This window comes from Pan troglodytes, chromosome 22, assembly GCF_028858775.2.
Source record: "Pan troglodytes isolate AG18354 chromosome 22, NHGRI_mPanTro3-v2.0_pri, whole genome shotgun sequence".
NCBI lineage: Eukaryota > Metazoa > Chordata > Mammalia > Primates > Hominidae > Pan > Pan troglodytes.
The window spans coordinates 27,611,454-27,631,339 of record NC_072420.2 but is presented as its reverse complement, the minus strand read 5'-3'; the positions used below and the strand labels follow the sequence as shown (position 1 = coordinate 27,631,339).

The 19,886-nt window shown below is 43.1% G+C and overlaps 1 protein-coding gene across 1 annotated transcript; it reads left to right on the top strand.

The window, feature by feature from the left end:
- The first annotated feature begins 9,525 nt into the window (after positions 1-9,525).
- ADAMTS1 (ADAM metallopeptidase with thrombospondin type 1 motif 1) lies at positions 9,526-18,909 on the top strand. The gene is made up of 9 exons (XM_531406.9): positions 9,526-10,960; positions 12,503-12,849; positions 13,198-13,330; positions 14,023-14,190; positions 14,626-14,912; positions 15,127-15,313; positions 15,426-15,601; positions 16,574-16,749; positions 16,910-18,909. The coding sequence occupies exons 1-9, from the start codon at positions 10,231-10,233 to the stop codon at positions 17,607-17,609; spliced, it is 2,904 nt and encodes a 967-aa protein (XP_531406.2). The 5' UTR covers positions 9,526-10,230; the 3' UTR covers positions 17,610-18,909.
- Positions 18,910-19,886: the final 977 nt, after the last annotated feature.

Here is a 19,886-nt window from a genome sequence, read left to right as displayed (position 1 = left end):
AAATGTTACCAGGGGGTGGGGGTCCTTGCTCACAGAGCTCCTAAGATGGTGGCGAGCCGCTTCCAAGATGGTGGCAAGCCTCGTGTTCTCTGACCTGGGGTTCTTGGCCTCACGGATTCCAAGGAATGGAATCTTGGGCCATGCAGTGAGTTTTATAGCTCTGTTAGAAGCTGTGGGTCATGAAGAGAACCGTGGAACCCAGCTTGATGAGGACGAACCCAGGCACTTAGCGTGCAGGAACAATTGCAAGCCTTTGGCCCAATCGGGAGCGGCAATGGGCGCCTCGCTGGATCAAGAGCACAGCGGACACCCTGCCAGATCTAGAGGGATGGAAGTCAGCACGGCAGGTCTGCGATGGCGGCAAACAGCAGTGGTGGAAGGCGAGCGAAAGCTCAGCTCAAGCTGTAACAAACACGGACCAGAAGAGTGCAGTTGCAAGATTTAATAGAGTGAAAACAGAGCTCCCATACAAAGGGAGGGGACCCAAAGAGGGGAGCCATTCCGGCTTGAATGCCTGGGTTTCTATCCCGATCATTGTCCCTCCCGCTTTGCTCTCAGGCAATAGATGATTGGCTATTTCTTTACCTCCTGTTTTTGCCTAATTAGCATTTTAGTGTGCTCTCTTTACTATCTGATTGGTCGGGTGTGAGCTAAGTTGCAAGCCCCGTGTTTAACGGTGGAAGCGGTCACCTTCCCAGCTAGGCTTAGGGATTCTTAGTTGGCCTAGGAAATCCAGCTAGTCCTGTCTCTCAGTATGACCACCATAGAGTGTATTTACACAAATCTAGATGGTAAAGCCTACTCCATACTTTGGCTGTATGATATACCCTATTGCTTCTAGGCTACAAACCTGTACAATGTGTTACTGTACCGAATGCTGTACACAATTGTACACAATGGTATTTGTATATCTAAACATAGAAAAGGTACAGTAAAAAGGCAGTGCTATATTTTTATAAGACCACTGTCATATATGCAGTCCAACACTTACTGAAACATTGTTTTGTGGCACATGACTGTGTATGATTTTTAAAGTTACAGAATCTGCAAAATGTGTCACTAAATCCTCACTAAACCCTGTTATATACCATCATATTTCTCAGTTTATTTATGGGCAAAATTACCTAAAACAGAATAGCCTTATTTAGAATTTTAATTCATTGTTTCCAGACACTGGTGACAATAATGCCATTATCTACAGTGGGTTTCTGGAAATAGAAACAAGTGTGTCTTATATTCCAATATGAACAATGTTCTAATTGAGGCAAAGTTTAATTGAGGAATAATTTCCTCACCATGGTTGCTGATATAATAAATCACTTATGAAACAAAGATATGCCATTAAAACAAAGGTACATCAATCTGTACATCTATCATCACTCAAAGTACCGAATTGACACTGAGACTTATGGAATATTCAAGTTGGAGCTGTTCAATCCATTCTAGATTTAGAAACTGAGACCCAGAGAGTTGGTAACTGAGGCCATTGAGCTAATGACTGCAACCTGGAATTGGATACTTTGATTCTCAACCTAGTCCTCTTTCTTCTCTACACCACATCACCCTTACAATGTTTTAAATACAGGTGTATATACAGTACATTGTGTTAAAGTTTAAAAGAACAGATTACCTGACTCCATCAATTATTATCTGTGTGAGCTAGCCAAACTTCTGCCTCAGTAACTTCATCAATGATATAGGGATATTCATAGCAATAAATCTACATGTGAGCATTAATTAGCTTATGTATATAAAGTAGGCATGGTATATAGTAGGCACTCAACAAATATCAGGCATTATTATTATTGTCACAGCAAAACTGTAGAAAAACATACATTCAATTATAAAGTCATTGGCAATTAGTTCCCTTCCCCTGCCAGCTGGCTCTCTTGAGTGGACTGGAGTTCTTAAGTTAGGAGTGACATAAAGGGTAGAATCAGTCTGGCAGGAAACAGCAGGCAGCCACTGCTCTGGAAGCAGGGACATGGGACCTGAAGTGTGAGATCTCCCCCTACTACACACACAATGAGCATTCCTCCAACCAAATCTCTCTAGATCAGACAGACAATTGAAAGATTCCTGGAATCATTGTTGCTATCCTGGAAATCTCAGCCAGATACCTGACTAGAATCAATATCAGATTGATATTAAACCTGAATGGACAACCACCACCAAGCTTCATAGTGAAGTTGGGCCTGGTTTTGGTTTGGCTATCACCCCTCCAGATTCCCAGAATTTTTACTATGGAGAGAGAGAGAGGTCTTCCAATATGCTGTATGTTATATTTACAACATATGTTGCTTTCAATATTAGATACATACACTATTGCTTCCATTTTATAAATTTGGAAAATATTTATGAAATATAATTCAGATGGTGTGATGGTTAATTTTATGTGTCAACTTAACCAGGCCAAGGGGTGCCTAGATTAAACACTATTTCTGGGTGTGTCTGTAAGCATGTCGCCAGATGAGATTAACATTTGAATCAGTAGACTCCAGTAGAGTAGACTGCTCTCCCCAATGTGGGTGGGCATGATCCAATCCACTGAAGCTCTGAATAGAACAAAAGGGACAGAGGAAGGAGGAATTTCAGAATTTCCCCTCCTTTGTCTTCCTGCCTGCTTGGGCTGGGACATCAGTCTTTTTCTGTCATTGGACTGGGATTTATACCATCGACTCCCCTGGCTCTCAGACCTGCAGACTTGAACTAAAATCAAACCACTGACTTTCCTGAGTCTCCAGCATGCTGACAGGAGGTCTTGGGACTTCTCAGCCTTATAATCGTGTGAGCCAATTCCTCATAATCTCATTAAATACATATGTTCTATCTCTCTGAAGAATCTTGACTAATACATATGGTCAGTGTTTCTTAACAAAAGTTCCCGAAGAAATTTTAGACTTTAAGAGGCTAGGAATGAGGGGGAAATGGGGCAGAAGATGAGCAGGACAAGTATCCTTCTGAGGCACCTGCCTCTGCTGAGAGCTTTACAGTCTGTAGGCCAAAAAAGGGTGTTCTCTTCTAGCAAAGGGGTGACATCTGCCTCTGCAGGGTCTAGGAGAATCTGGGGCTCATCTATCCAAATGTCTGCATTTTATATATCAGAATCCCATAGTTTTTCTATTAGGACCCTAACTTTAATATAAAACAACTATAAGATTATACATTTTTAGATTTTCAGCATTGTCTGCTCTCTGATTGCAGGAGATAAAAGTGACTTTTATGGCATGTCTTCAAATTAAGTTAGAAAACGATGTAATCTCTGTATATAATATCTATATTTCCAAAATAACCTTCAAAACAGGTGTTGATAAACTTTTTTGAAGGGGCCAGATAACAAATATTTTGGACTGGAGGACATTGCTCTCTTTTGCAATTATTCAACTCTGCTTTGTATTGTGAAAGCAACCATGAAAAATACATAAGCAAATGATTGTGACTTTGTTCCAGTAAAACTTTATTTACAAAAACAGATGGTCAGCCTGAAGGTCATAGCTTGCCAGCCCCTGCTCTGAAGCAACTATCAAAAACCCATCCAATGACATGTTCCTTTCAATTGTTATTTTCCTCATACTGTCTAAGTGCCGCTGCTGCTGCATAAACCTGCTTCTCACCTCCTACTACCACCTCATCCCACACAGAGACTCTTTGTCATTGCAATGACACTGCATGCCGGGGGCGGTCCCATTCCATTCACCACCAGCAAACGGGTTCCACTGCCCTCTGATCAGTGAGCAGTCCCATCTAGAGGATCTCCTGGTGCTCATTGTTTTCAGCTCAGTTTAGCCCAGAAAGCACAACCTGAGAAAAGGGCTTGTGTGCATGCAGTCCCTGTAGAGGTGGGGAGGCAAGGGCAAGTAAGTTTAGGAAACAGGAGGGGGTAACTAGGAAGGAAGAGACAGAGGAGGAAGCAAATACAATGGTGCATTATCCTTCAAGTCAGGATTGTTGTCATCTCCATCTTACATATGAGGAGGCTGAGGCTCAGGGATGATCCATGGCTTCCCTGAAGCCACAAAGTAAGGATGCAGCAGTCAGAACGCCAGAATTCAAATGTGGATTACGTGGCTCTCCACCACTAGCTCCCAGGGTATTAAGTGCAGGGAACAGGAAGACCCCCAGCCTCTATGCTTAGACATTGTGCCACTTTAGAATAGTGTCCAACTCTAATCCTTTCAACAATCTTGTCCAATTATGTATTTAGAGAGATTGTCTAGGCCTTTCCAATCAACATTTCATGAATATACAAGCCTACCATCAACCAATTACGAGTGTGTCCAGTTCTCAGGGTGACCTGAGAGCTACATGGAACAAGAAAGCTTTCCAGCCAGTGTTTCCAGCAGCAAGCATCCTAACCCAGGCCTAGGAATCTGAAGATACAGTGCTCAAATATCAGTGCTTCTGAGCTACTAACTGTTGTAATTGCCCAAGTAGATGGCCAATGAATTGCAATAATTCATAATTCAGTTTTTGGTTATTAATAAGATTTATTGTATCTTACATAAAAGAGCATTATAAAATGATAAATATTGTAGGATAGAGGCTGAGATATAACCAAATATTGCTCTTGATCTTTAGCAAAAATCACTTTCAAAGGACAATTGATTTTCAGCCTCTGATTAAATCCCTGCTAGTGGAATTGTAGGGAGGTGACCAGCTCCTATCTCAATCAGCCAATCAATAATTATAAGCCGGGTGGGGAAAAAAAGCAGTAGTGAAATAGTTTATCTTATTCTATGGTCTCAAGTGCCGCCTGCTGACTAAAACTGTGCACTTCCAATTCCAGCACTTATTAAACTAGAGATAATGTTAATATTAATTTGCTTTAATTAATAAAATATTCCTAGAATATGATTTTAAATTCACATGACATTCGGAAGTCACTTATATTTGTAGTATTCAAGAATTGCATGAAGTATGTACTCATTAAGAGCGATTTTAAATTTTATCTTTTGTCACCACCTGGTGGTAGAACATTTTCTCACTTTTCTTTTTTCATTTTAAGCTTTACGTTGTTGCTAAGGAAAATTTCTAAACCAGGGAAACCAGTTAACCAGTATTGATTGTCAAGTATTAATGTATACTAAACATACTGTATGTACTTAATATCTATTGAATAAATGAATGAGTTTTTAATCTGTTCTAGTGGATTGCAAATGTACTTAATCTTTTCATTTGAATGACAAGAAGTTCTCAAATGTAATGAATAAAAGCGGTCCACAGTATTATTTTGTCAGAGGCAGTTTTCTTTCTTTAAAGTTTAATTGGATTTTTGTTTATGGTAATACAAACACATAATTAAAAAGTAGTTGATTTTAAAAAGCATTTTATTATGCCCTCAAGAATAAATTCATTTAACATTGTAATGTTTTTAAAATATTTTCCATAATACTAGGAGGTAGGAGAATATTTAATTAGAATTTATTAAATATGATTGAGAAGATGTGAAACTTTTGCAAATTCTTAACTTGAACTATTAAGAATAAAAAAGGAAAGGAAAGGAAAAAAAAAAAAAAACACCAAGTTGCACATCATTTGTTGTAGACCATCGCCACCTTGTGTTTGGAGAAAGATGTACTAAAGTCTGAGAATCTTTTAAGGTGGAAATTTTTTATTGCTGGAAAATTCCTATTTATAATTAAAACAAAACTTTACTGGAAACAACATCATTCCAAAGTCTGACAATATAATTACCTCCTACACAATTAGATAGGTTAAAATGTCAAAACAGTTGATTAAAAGTTATGAGTCAGAGTCATTTCTAAGACCCCAGTTTGACTCTCGCTATGACATCTTGGGAAAACTACTTAACCCTTTTGAGTCTCATTTCTGCATCAGTTACACAAAGGGAGTCGATCTGGCAGATCATACTCCTCTGAGTTCTGCGAGTGCATGATGTGGAGGGAATATCAATTTTGAGTCTAAATGCAAGCTACAATAATTTTTCTGTCTCCAATATTTGCAATACTTCTGGGTATATAACCTGTTTAAACTAGAAGTTTTCTAACTACTTTCTCATTTGTGATCAATTAAAATATCCATTTGTCCAATATTACTTTAGACCATATGTTCCCAAAAGTAGGACTAATACCAAACAGCTTCCCTATTTCTAATTAGTCAATCTTATGGTACTAAAATGTGAATAAAAAGCATTTCCCGGTTATGAAATATGCACATTAGTTGTTTCTCTAGACAACGTTTACATTAAAACAATTCTAATAGCTCATGTATATTACCAGATTTCCTCATTTCATGGCTACTTGTTGAATACTTACTTTGGTATAGACGTCGTGAAAATTGTGAATAGAATATTGTGTCTATAACATATGAATCAGTGAAACAAATAAGAACACATAAGGTGTAAATAGAAATTGACACCTTGATGCTTATCTCTCACTTTAAAATGCAGACAACTTGTTCTTTTTTTCAGACAGTCCCTCTGTTCATAGAGGACAATAATGTGTTTAATAGGTCAAACTGTTAATTGTTCCAATAATTTTATGTCAAATGTTTTGAGTTTTGTTCTGTTATCTCTAGAAATAAAAATTAGCTTACATATGTAAATTAGAAAATGTTGAGATTAATGTTTATATAAGCCCATATGTATTCTATAAAAATGAAACCCAAAATATGGGGAGTAGGGATTAGGATAGCATGTGTTATTTTGGGTGCTCATTCAAATCAAGGAGCAAAAATTGGATTATGAAACTCACTACAAGAACCCCATATTACATGTCACTTTTACTAGTGCCTTGTACAAATTTACTCCTGTGGTCTTGTTTCTACATTCAAATGTTTTTCCAATTCACATTTTGCTTATAAATATACATATATGTCATATGTATATATTTGCATATTACCACAAATGCCTGATGAGTGCTAATCTTTAAAAAAAAGAGAAAAAGTAAGTGGATTAAATGTTCTTCTGAGCATAGATGGAGTTTTTCAGCTTAGTAGTTGGCAACTCCAACATCCATGTCTCTGTTGAAGCGATTAAAAAAGAATCATTTCCCAGAACTACAGGTGCACAACAGATTGGAGTCATTATGCAAAAGAACAGAAATCTGGATAGAAACCCAGAGAATAAAAAAGCCATGTTCCCGGCCATCCTTTTGCCTTTAACTCACTGTTTTTTCAACCCTACTTGTATCTGCAACATGAAATATGAAACAATTATAATGGATTTGTAGTAACCCATTCAAGATCAGAAATGTATGCTTTTAAACAAACCTCCAATAAGAATACCCTGCAGGTAGAAACACACTAAAGGTCAAACTTATGTTAACATATTTTTAAAAGCTAAAGTTTATGTAGAGAAGTTGATAGACTGAAATACATTACATATGTCTTTAAAGATACAGATTTTCTGCTGTTTTTGTCCCTTTTTGCCCCAATTTAAGGGAATCACATCTACCTTCACTCATCTTCATTCAGCCTCTGGGCCACCTCTCCTTGAGATGGAGATTATGAGTGTCCAAAATCTCCATCTCAAATCTCCATCTCAAAGCCACTCTGAGGCTGTAACTGTTGTCACCATATATTATCTTCTGAGCCCTTTTCTAAGCAAGAGGTTGAAAATGTACGGATGGCTTTGCCTTCAAGCTTTTGTGATCCCGCGGTCAATATCTTGAAAGTCTAACATGACTTTCCTCATATGTTCTCTCAAGTATCTTGCCTTTTTTCTAGCTAGAAAGAACCAGTAAAATGAAATGAAATCATAGAAAATGGACCGTCAAAAAATTACTGTAATAGAAGATAACAATGTTAAAAAAAAAAAAAGTCTGAAAACCAAACTGGGAAGTAGGAATGATCAGATGTTTGGGAAAAGACGCTTGGGAAACAGAGAAACAGGAAGGAATAATCCTCGTAGTTCGAAGTCGAAGAGAAGGAGGTAGGCTGGACAATGCTTGACAATGCAGAAAGGAATCACACACTCATGTGTGCGGATGTCAATGTTGAGTTTGAAGGAGAAATGCAACGGCGGGAGGAGGGGAGAGACAGCGAGGGCTGCAAAGGAGAGACTCAGTGAAAAGAGGTAGGCAGAAACACTATCAGAACGTTAATCGAGCGCTGTCAAAATATATCTAAGGCCTTGGTTGATTATTCAACGTTCAACGATGAGGGTGATTTTAGGAAACCAAAATTAAATCTACGAAACCACCCACTCCTAAATGTGTAGGGACTAGAGGTCGTTACTAAGCCCTTCAGAAGTAAGCTGAGTTGCTTCTCTCTGCCATTCTTGCTCATTTGATTTTTCCTGATGAGTGGAAAGCAATGTTTTTGTTTTTGTTTTTCAAGTAAGCAATCTCGCTAGGAAAAAAGAAGTTGGAAAGCATCCGGAAAAGAAAGCTTGTAAGAGGGACGTGTGGGAGAACTAGAAGGGACGCTTCTGGCTGGGGCCAACTGAAGTGGGGAAGATCTGGGGAGGAGCGAGGAAAGGACCCAGATCTGCTTGGAGCCAACCAAGAGACCGGACGGGAGTGGGGCGGAAAGGCGGAGACCAGTTCGAGCACTAACGCGGGGGCGCGCGAGTGTGAAGGTTGCGGGTCCGCCCGGGGCTAGGGCGGTCGCTCTCGCCATTGTCCCCGCGGCTTTCCGCCTGTGAAACACGTCCTTCCTCTGGGTCCTTGAGCCCCTCCCACTTTTTGGAGAGAAAAGCCACTCAGTTTTTTTTCCTAAGGACCTGTTGGTGGACCTCTCCTCGCTTTCGTAACGCGGATATAGCCTTTTCCCTTCCTGGTAGGAAGAGGAAGGAGGGGTCCAGGAAGGAAGCCGATTTCCTTCTTTCCCCCACTGCACGCTTGCTAGCCCCAGCGATCGCTGCTGGCCCCCGGGTAGGAAAGTGGGGTTCCTGGCCGTTTCTGCGACGCTGGCCTAGGGCTTGCAGCTGCTGTTGAGTGAAAGCACGCAGACTGGCGGGAGCCGATCATTTCTCGAATGAAGAAGAGAAAGCGCAATTCCCTCCTTATGCTCTAGGGAATTGAGCCGCGTCCCAGATCACCCATTCCAGAAATGTGAAACCGGGTCCTCACAAAGTCGTCTCTGGGGAAGAGGTGGCGTGCGGGGTGGGGGTTGGTGGAGGGTGAAGGCATAAGCAAACATATTTTAAAATCCAGATCGTAAGAAGTGTCACCTGGCCCCTCATCCAGGCATGCTTTCTGGGGGAAGCGCAGGGCCAAGCTTTCCCTAGAAAAGCTGGGGCGAAGAGAGAGCAGGCGGCGGCTAAGGAGCTCCTGGCAGGCTGGGAAGGTGGAGAAGTGGGGTGAGGTATTTTTCTAGAAAGTGTAGCCCTAGCTCATCTCCTAGATTGGGGAAGAGGGAACTGAGGGAGGAGGGAAGGAGACCCAGGGCAGCTCCAGGATAGGGAAATGTTGGAGAAGGGACTGCGTTCTCCAACCGAACCCTCCCTCCTGGGAACCGCAGCCCAGCGCGGTAACTGAGTTACCGCAACCGGGCGGTGGGGAGGAAGGGTGGTCCAGGAAACCGGCGAGGGAGAAAAGCGGTGGAAGGGAGAGTCTTCTCCCTGGAGCGGCCCCAGCAGTACAAAGTGCTGGTCACAGCGCCCCTTCCGCCCCTAGATTGACGAGCAGTGGCGTGGAGCCAGCGCGGAGGCTGCCCCCTCCCCCTCCCGAGCCCGCAGCGCGGAGCGCGGTTTAGCACCAACGGAGCCGGGGGCGGCGTCTTTGGGATGGAAAAGGGCCAAAGGGGAGGAGTGGGGTGGGGGGGGGGGTTTCACTGGTCCACTATAAAAGGACCGCTCGGCTGCCCGGTTCTTGCACTCGCTGGAAAGCGGCTCCGAGCCAGGGGCTATTGCAAAGCCAGGGTGCGCTACCGGACGGAGAGGGGAGAGCCCTGAGCAGAGTGAGCAACATCGCAGCCAAGGCGGAGGCCGAAGAGGGGCGCCAGGCACCAATCTCCGCGTTGCCTCAGCCCCGGAGGCGCCCCAGAGCGCTTCCTGTCCCAGCAGAGCCACTCTGCCTGCGCCTGCCTCTCAGTGTCTCCAACTTTGCGCTGGAAGAAAAACTTCCCGCGCGCCGGCAGAACTGCAGCGCCTCCTCTTAGTGACTCCGGGAGCTTCGGCTGTAGCCGGCTCTGCGCGCCCTTCCAACGAATAATAGAAATTGTTAATTTTAACAATCCAGAGCAGGCCAACGAGGCTTTGCTCTCCCGACCCGAACTAAAGCTCCCTCGCTCCGTGCGCTGCTACGAGCGGTGTCTCCTGGGGCTCCAATGCAGCGAGCTGTGCCCGAGGGGTTCGGAAGGCGCAAGCTGGGCAGCGACATGGGGAACGCGGAGCGGGCTCCGGGATCTCGGAGCTTTGGGCCCGTACCCACGCTGCTGCTGCTCGCCGCGGCGCTACTGGCCGTGTCGGACGCACTCGGGCGCCCCTCCGAGGAGGACGAGGAGCTAGTGGTGCCGGAGCTGGAGCGCGCCCCGGGACACGGGACCACGCGCCTCCGCCTGCACGCCTTTGACCAGCAGCTGGATCTGGAGCTGCGGCCCGACAGCAGCTTTTTGGCGCCCGGCTTCACGCTCCAGAACGTGGGGCGCAAATCCGGGTCCGAGACGCCGCTTCCGGAAACCGACCTGGCGCACTGCTTCTACTCCGGCACCGTGAATGGCGATCCCAGCTCGGCTGCCGCCCTCAGCCTCTGCGAGGGCGTGCGCGGCGCCTTCTACCTGCTGGGGGAGGCGTATTTCATCCAGCCGCTGCCCGCCGCCAGCGAGCGCCTCGCCACCGCCGCCCCAGGGGAGAAGCCGCCGGCACCACTACAGTTCCACCTCCTGCGGCGGAATCGGCAGGGCGACGTCGGCGGCACGTGCGGGGTCGTGGACGACGAGCCCCGGCCGACTGGGAAAGCGGAGACCGAAGACGAGGACGAAGGGACTGAGGGCGAGGACGAAGGGGCTCAGTGGTCGCCGCAGGACCCGGCACTGCAAGGCGTAGGACAGCCCACAGGTAGAAGAATTGCTCTCGTTTGTCTGTCCATTCATCCTCCTCTCCTCACTTTCTCTATCCCACGCGACTTCAGGGTAGACTCCTGCTGGCAGGCAGGAGCATAAGTCCGCGGACAGAACGGAGGCCTGGAGTGGAGGAATGTGGTTTGAGGTTTGGATTGGTGAACTCAGCTAGAAAACATACTTGCATTTGCCCGAATAATGAATAACCGAGAAAAAAAACTGACAAACGATTTTCTGCAAACTAAAGCAAAGCATTTAGGCCGGGGAGGGAGAGTTTGTAACCTGACTCCTTCCACCTTTAGTGAGTTGGAGCTTGTGCGAGTTCTTTCCATTCTGTGTATTTCTTTTTAACGATTTTGTGTGCGCCTTTTGTGCGGGTTGCAACGTTGCGCTGAGTTTTGTAACCGCTGCCTGTGCGTGCATCCTGCGCTCACGGGAGGGCGGATGTGGAGAGGGCAGAGGAGCAATGGTGACCTAGGAAGGTACCCTGAGCGGCTACGCTAGGATCTCTGTTCTGCAGACTTCTGTCCCCTTTCCCCCTTATAAGGCTGACCCGGGCGGGCTGAAGGCGGTGGGGCCCCTTCGCAGAACCTGCTTGGGAGGTCTTTCCCGGGTTTGCCCCGCCTCCCAGTTTGCACTCCCTCTCGCGGCCATAATTCTGCTCTCAAGCACTGTTGAAAGTCACTGCCGGTCCTTCCTGCTACGCCTTCTCTCTTGTGTGCAGTGCTTATTCTCCAGTTCTTTTTGTTTCATCACTTTGGTGCCTTTTTCCTTCTTTAACTCTCTCGCGTGTCATTTTTTAAAGAATTCTCCCCTTTTCCCCTGCTCCTCTGCTCCTGGGAGCAAAGTGGTCGCAGCCCAGTTTAGGACTTATTGCAGGGGTTGGGTCTCAGTCCGGAGTGGAAGGCTCTGTTCCAAATAATCAATCATGCCTGGAAGCTGGAATTTATTTCGCTGGGGCAGTGGGAGTGAGGCCAGAGGCTGCTGGGCAGAGTGGGTGGTCCTTGTGCCCGGAATTGGCAAGAGCGGAGCACCCCAGGGACCCCTGGAATGAGACAGCAGAGCTGTGCAGTCTGAGATTCCTTAAGGCCCGGCCCCTTGGCAGCAGCCCAGGCCCTACCCGAGGCCTTCCACGTGGAGCCTGATGATCTCATTCAGGATTTGAGCCCTCGCCTGTGAAAGAGTGACTCAGGGCCTCTGCCTGCCACCCTTGCTCCAAGATTTTACTACAATTGGGTAGGATTATGTGCGAAACTGCCTTGTTCAGACTGTGGGATTTCAGAGAGAACAGAAGAAATCCTGCTCACACACAGAAAGATCCTGAGCATGCAAAGGAGCGCGTGGTCTTTTTATTTAAAGGAGAGGAGAGAACTTTAAAAATAACACTTCGAGTGAAGATATGCAAATATTTTTGTTATTGTTGTTCTAGGTATATTTTTGCTTTGTTTGCTTTGACTGGTTAGGCTTTCCTAATATATGCTAGGAAGGTAACTATTCTTGGACAGCCTGACCATAAGCAAACTTTTTTTTTTCTTTACAGGAACTGGAAGCATAAGAAAGAAGCGATTTGTGTCCAGTCACCGCTATGTGGAAACCATGCTTGTGGCAGACCAGTCGATGGCAGAATTCCACGGCAGTGGTCTAAAGCATTACCTTCTCACGTTGTTTTCGGTGGCAGCCAGATTGTACAAACACCCCAGCATTCGTAATTCAGTTAGCCTGGTGGTGGTGAAGATCTTGGTCATCCACGATGAACAGAAGGGGCCGGAAGTGACCTCCAATGCTGCCCTCACTCTGCGGAACTTTTGCAACTGGCAGAAGCAGCACAACCCACCCAGTGACCGGGATGCAGAGCACTATGACACAGCAGTTCTTTTCACCAGACAGGTAAGAGGAAGATGGTACCAGCTGTGAGACTGTCCTCTTAGGAGTCTACATTGTACCAAAAAGATATATACAAGGCATTTCACCAGTGTTTTTGCAGTTAACCTTTTTTAATTGGCTAGCATGGTTTATCTTACTCATTTCTACTGTGATTTAAATATCTCAAGTTTCACAGTTCTATTTTAAAAGCATTAGAAAAAAGCTTGATTAAAGTCACATGAAGTCTTCTTGTGTCAACAATAATGAATGTAGATGCTCCAAAGCATATGTGAAGGCACACCCTGCCAAAAAAGTTAGATCCCAAGGGTCATGCTCCCCTTATTAATAAGGATTTACCTTTGCTTTTTGTAGGACTTGTGTGGGTCCCAGACATGTGATACTCTTGGGATGGCTGATGTTGGAACTGTGTGTGATCCGAGCAGAAGCTGCTCCGTCATAGAAGATGATGGTTTACAAGCTGCCTTCACCACAGCCCATGAATTAGGTAAGTCTGCTTCAAAGTAGAAGTTAAGCCCATTTCAGAAATGTAAACTGGTAAAACAATATAAGAAGGAGAGTCTGTAGGTTATATTGCTATTTTAGGTCCTAGTGCATCTTAGAAACTATAGAAAATATTTTGTCACTATTTCAAACTTGGTCATTTTTATTAAAGTAAAAAATAAGATAGTAGTAGCTCTGGACATTTGGAAATGTGTATGTTTGTTTACACCCTGTGAAAAGTAGACATGGTCTGCAAAAGAGCCAATCTCCTAAATATATTTCTTTCTCTAGAAATGTTATTTTGGGACAAATGAATGAATCCCTGTTGGGAAAAAAGAACCTGCTGCATATCATCCATATTTTATTTTATTATTATTTTTTTTGAGATGGAGTCTCACTCTGTCTCCCAGGCTGGAGTGGAGTGGCACAATCTCGGCTCACTGCAACTTCTGCCTCCTGGGTTCAAGCGATTCTGCTACCTCAGCATGCCCAGTAGCTGGGATTACAGGTGCATGCCACCACACCTGGCTAATTTTTGTATTTTTAGTAGAGACGGGGTTTCACTATGTTGGCCATGCTGGTCTTGAACTCCTGACCTCAAGTGATCCACCCGCCTCGGCTTCTGGAATTACAGGTGTGAGCCACCGCACCCAGCCATGATCCATAATTTAATGTGGGTTCTGGATTGCTTCCTAGGCCACGTGTTTAACATGCCACATGATGATGCAAAGCAGTGTGCCAGCCTTAATGGTGTGAACCAGGATTCCCACATGATGGCGTCAATGCTTTCCAACCTGGACCACAGCCAGCCTTGGTCTCCTTGCAGTGCCTACATGATTACATCATTTCTGGATAATGGTCATGGTGAGATGTTCCAGCTACTCTCTCTAGATGGCATCCAACCTTTCACGCATAAAGTTTAGTTAAATGAACTCTTTCCTTTTTGTTCTTTTTATTTTCCCCACTTCAAAATTACTTTTCCTCTGTCAAGATCCTAACTGTTGAGATCTTAATTCCAAATAAAAAATAGTGCTTCTGGTTGAGTAGCTCCCAAAGCCCATTCATTCACATTGTTCGCAGATCAATAACTTCCTGTCATTGTTAATATAGAAATACCCCATTGAGGATAAGATCTTAATAGTAATCTAAATCTCTTCCGCATTTCCCTCCCCCAGCTTTACAGTTTTCAGATCACTTTGCTGTCTATTTTCTCATATGATAAATATTTTCTGAAATGGGATCTACCCCTTCATGCCCTCACTAACTCTGTATTGATATTGGTTGGCATTTCCTTTGCAGGGGAATGTTTGATGGACAAGCCTCAGAATCCCATACAGCTCCCAGGCGATCTCCCTGGCACCTCGTACGATGCCAACCGGCAGTGCCAGTTTACATTTGGGGAGGACTCCAAACACTGCCCCGATGCAGCCAGCACATGTAGCACCTTGTGGTGTACCGGCACCTCTGGCGGGGTGCTGGTGTGCCAAACCAAACACTTCCCGTGGGCAGATGGCACCAGCTGTGGAGAAGGGAAATGGTGTATCAACGGCAAGTGTGTGAACAAAACCGACAGAAAGCATTTTGATGTGAGTTTTTCTACTGAAACACATTCAGAATTGAAAAGAACAAAGTGATGGTAAAAGATATGATACCAAGTTAAACATCCCCATCTGTGTCCTCTAGCAGGAATGCGAGATAGCTTATTTTTAGAATTGATTCTTTGTCCCATGTGGCTTTCTTTGATACCCTAAAAGTTCTCTTTAGATAATTCTAATGCTGATGATTTATGTCTCCATTTAGACGCCTTTTCATGGAAGCTGGGGAATGTGGGGGCCTTGGGGAGACTGTTCGAGAACGTGCGGTGGAGGAGTCCAGTACACGATGAGGGAATGTGACAACCCAGTCCCAAAGAATGGAGGGAAGTACTGTGAAGGCAAACGAGTGCGCTACAGATCCTGTAACCTTGAGGACTGTCCAGACAATAATGGTGAGGAGCAACGGACTCTGGTTTTAAGAAACTGGATTAAAAAAAGATGTACCCACAAACAGGTGGCTCAAGATTGGAAACTGATAACGTGATCATATTATTCTCTTTCCAGGAAAAACCTTTAGAGAGGAACAATGTGAAGCACACAACGAGTTTTCAAAAGCTTCCTTTGGGAGTGGGCCTGCGGTGGAATGGATTCCCAAGTACGCTGGCGTCTCACCAAAGGACAGGTGCAAGCTCATCTGCCAAGCCAAAGGCATTGGCTACTTCTTCGTTTTGCAGCCCAAGGTAGTTCGTTTTTACCTTATTTTTACCTAAAAATCAAGGCCTGGGCTTGCTACCTTTTCAAACAATTTTTGTTATACTTTCTTTGCTTTCCATATTCACATATCTTCAATTTCAAATTTGAACTCCTTTTCTTTTACATTAATTGGCAACTGCCTGCTTTGAGTTTAGTGTTTTCAGTTATGAATGAAGCTTAAATCTAACACTTCACATGCTTGCAATTGCTCGCTATTACTCTTTTATATGCAAAGAAAAGCTTTTTGGACAGTCAAGCGCTCCTCTGTGCGACTAGGCTTCACATACAGCTCATAGTTAGATACATTTTATATTCACACAGTAACCAGTAGTTTTGGAAAATAGTCTATGCATGGTCCAAAATACTTATTACTGGGTAACTAGCAGTAGCAGGTGCAAACAGAATAATAGAAGTGGTAGTCTGAGTATTGATAATTTTTATGTTTGAAAACACATATTGAACTAGGAAAAGCATCATTTCTTTTGCTGTTTTGCTAAGGGAATACATCTGGATCTGAGATAGAAAATGGAATTTAATGTGATTGAGATGATCGTGTGTCATTAGCACCGTAGGCAATGAAAATATTCCCAAGTTGCAGATTCAATATTCAGCAAGTGATTTCTGAAGCACTTACTCTTGCCAGATACTAATTATTCTAGGCTCTGAAGATACAGCAGTAAACAAAGTGACAAACAGCTCTACTTTCATTGACCTTAGCTGGAGGAGACATAGGTCAATAGATAAATAATTTTTAAAAATCTCTAATTTCTTCAGATGTCTATACGTAGTACTGAAAAACATGCCAAAGTGAAGGGTAAATGCATGAAATGCATAATGTGTAGAGGGTACTGTGTTTAATTAGCATGGTCAGGAAAGTAGAGAGAAAATGTTTACACTTATCATTGCAGCATCTCCTTCCTTTGCTTGTATGTAACACTAGACATGTGTCCTTTTTTCAGGTTGTAGATGGTACTCCATGTAGCCCAGATTCCACCTCTGTCTGTGTGCAAGGACAGTGTGTAAAAGCTGGTTGTGATCGCATCATAGACTCCAAAAAGAAGTTTGATAAATGTGGTGTTTGTGGGGGAAATGGATCTACTTGTAAGAAAATATCAGGATCAGTTACTAGTGCAAAGTAAGTTTTAAAACACCTATTTGCAGACCTTATAATGTAAATGGGCCTTTCAACAGGTCTGGGAAAAAAATATGTCTCATAAAAGATTAATGTGTTTTTAAGCTAAATAATCTAATTAGCCAATGAATCAGAGATTTATGCCTGTTTTTGTCACCTGCAGACCTGGATATCATGATATCATCACAATTCCAACTGGAGCCACCAACATCGAAGTGAAACAGCGGAACCAGAGGGGATCCAGGAACAATGGCAGCTTTCTTGCCATCAAAGCTGCTGATGGCACGTATATTCTTAATGGTGACTACACTTTGTCCACCTTAGAGCAAGACATTATGTACAAAGGTGTTGTCTTGAGGTACAGCGGCTCCTCTGCGGCATTGGAAAGAATTCGCAGCTTTAGCCCTCTCAAAGAGCCCTTGACCATCCAGGTTCTTACTGTGGGCAATGCCCTTCGACCTAAAATTAAATACACCTACTTCGTAAAGAAGAAGAAGGAATCTTTCAATGCTATCCCCACTTTTTCAGCATGGGTCATTGAAGAGTGGGGCGAATGTTCTAAGTCATGTGAATTGGGTTGGCAGAGAAGACTGGTAGAATGCCGAGACATTAATGGACAGCCTGCTTCCGAGTGTGCAAAGGAAGTGAAGCCAGCCAGCACCAGACCTTGTGCAGACCATCCCTGCCCCCAGTGGCAGCTGGGGGAGTGGTCATCATGTTCTAAGACCTGTGGGAAGGGTTACAAAAAAAGAAGCTTGAAGTGTCTGTCCCATGATGGAGGGGTGTTATCTCATGAGAGCTGTGATCCTTTAAAGAAACCTAAACATTTCATAGACTTTTGCACAATGGCAGAATGCAGTTAAGGGGTTTAAGTGGTGTTAGCTTTGAGGGCAAGGCAAAGTGAGGAAGGGCTGGTGCAGGGAAAGCAAGAAGGCTGGAGGGATCCAGCGTATCTTGCCAGTAACCAGTGAGGTGTATCAGTAAGGTGGGATTATGGGGGTAGATAGAAAAGGAGTTGAATCATCAGAGTAAACTGCCAGTTGCAAATTTGATAGGATAGTTAGTGAGGATTATTAACCTCTGAGCAGTGATATAGCATAATAAAGCCCCGGGCATTATTATTATTATTTCTTTTGTTACATCTATTACAAGTTTAGAAAAAACAAAGCAATTGTCAAAAAAAGTTAGAACTATTACAACCCCTGTTTCCTGGTACTTATCAAATACTTTGTATCATGGGGGTTGGGAAATGAAAAGTAGGAGAAAGGTGAGATTTTACTAAGACCTGTTTTACTTTACCTCACTAACAATGGGGGGAGAAAGGAGTACAAATAGGATCTTTGACCAGCGCTGTTTATGGCTGCTATGGTTTCAGAGAATGTTTATACATTATTTCTACCGAGAATTAAAACTTCAGATTGTTCAACATGAGAGAAAGGCTCAGCAACGTGAAATAACTCAAACGGCTTCCTCTTTCCTTTTTTGGACCATCTCAGTCTTTATTTGTGTAATTCATTTTGAGGAAAAAACAACTCCATGTATTTATTCAAGTGCATTAAAGTCTACAATGGGGGAAAAAAAAGCAGTGAAGCATTAGATGCTGGTAAAAGCTAGAGGAGACACAATGAGCTTAGTACCTCTAACTTCCTTTCTTTCGTACCATGTAACCCTGCTTTGGGAATATGGATGTAAAGAAGTAACTTGTGTCTCATGAAAATCAGTACAATCACACAAGGAGGATGAAACGCCGGAACAAAAATGAGGTGTGTAGAACAGGGTCCCACAGGTTTGGGGACATTGAGATCACTTGTCTTGTGGTGGGGAGGCTGCTGAGGGGTAGCAGGTCCATCTCCAGCAGCTGGTCCAACAGTCGTATCCTGGTGAATGTCTGTTCAGCTCTTCTGTGAGAATATGATTTTTTCCATATGTATATAGTAAAATATGTTACTATAAATTACATGTACTTTATAAGTATTGGTTTGGGTGTTCCTTCCGAGAAGGACTATAGTTAGTAATAAATGCCTATAATAACATATTTATTTTTATACATTTATTTCTAATGAAAAAAACTTTTAAATTATATCGCTTTTGTGAAAGTGCATATAAAATAGAGTATTTATACAATATATGTTACTAGAAATAAAAGAACACTTTTGGAATGTGTGTGTCTGTTTTTTGAAGTGGGAATTCATTCCTAGGAAGGAAACCTGAGGCACAAATATTGAATCTGAAGACCGAATTATTTTCTTAAATTATTTGGCAATAAGATTTTGTTCTAGAGGAAGGTGAAGCAAGACGGCTGAATAGAAGATTTTTTTCTAATGAGATGTATTTCTTATATCCTTGGTATACATGATTGCTAAAAAGAAAGAAATTTATGATGTCATATGTTACTAATGTATCTAATAATATACACCAGTGGCTGGCAAACTTCTTTTGTAAAAAGCCAAATGGTAAATATTTGCAACTTTGTCAATCCTGTCAATAACTATCCTGTCAATACCATCTATGTCACAACTGCTCAACTGTGCTGTTGTAGCACAAAACTAGCCATAAAGAATGAGTAAGTGAATGGACGTGGCTGTGTTCTAAAAAAACTACTTGCAAAAACAAATAATGGGTCAGATTTGTTCTGCAGATTCAGTTTGCCAAGCCTGGTATATACCATAAATTAAATGGAAAGAGCTTTCAGTTCTGGATGCTTTTTGAATTTGTATCTCTTCCTCAATTATATCCCATAAGTAAAAATACGTGAAAGTGTTTAGCTATTGAGTAGAAAACAATGACTCATAAATTACATGTAGGTTAGACATACATGGTGAGTTAAACCCTCTAAATGCTTCACTTGCTCATCAGGAATACCTGAGGGGTTTTGGAGAAAACTTGGAAAGCCCAGGCCTTTCTGCATAGTCTTTTTGTAAATCACTGTCTTTTAAATACTAAGTGGCATATCAATAACTAAAAGTTCAGATTCCTTCCAAAGTAACTACACTTCTCCCAGGAAATAGTATTTACTAGAAGACTCAGATTATGTGGTTAACCACAGACATTTTGAACTCTACGTTTTTCTTCTTTTCCTTGAAAGGAGGAGTTTGTGCCCTCTTCTGTTGCAGTTTGATAAAGACACACCCAAGACTGGG

Excerpts from the sequence above, each read along its gene's own strand:
- ADAMTS1 (XM_531406.9), top strand. The coding sequence starts at position 10,231 with ATGCAGCGAGCTGTGCCCGAGGGGTTCGGAAGGCGCAAGCTGGGCAGC. Across the intron at positions 14,191-14,625 it reads ATTTCTGGATAATGGTCATG|GGGAATGTTTGATGGACAAG; the intron begins GTGAGATGTTCC and ends TTTCCTTTGCAG. Across the intron at positions 16,750-16,909 it reads GGATCAGTTACTAGTGCAAA|ACCTGGATATCATGATATCA; the intron begins GTAAGTTTTAAA and ends TGTCACCTGCAG.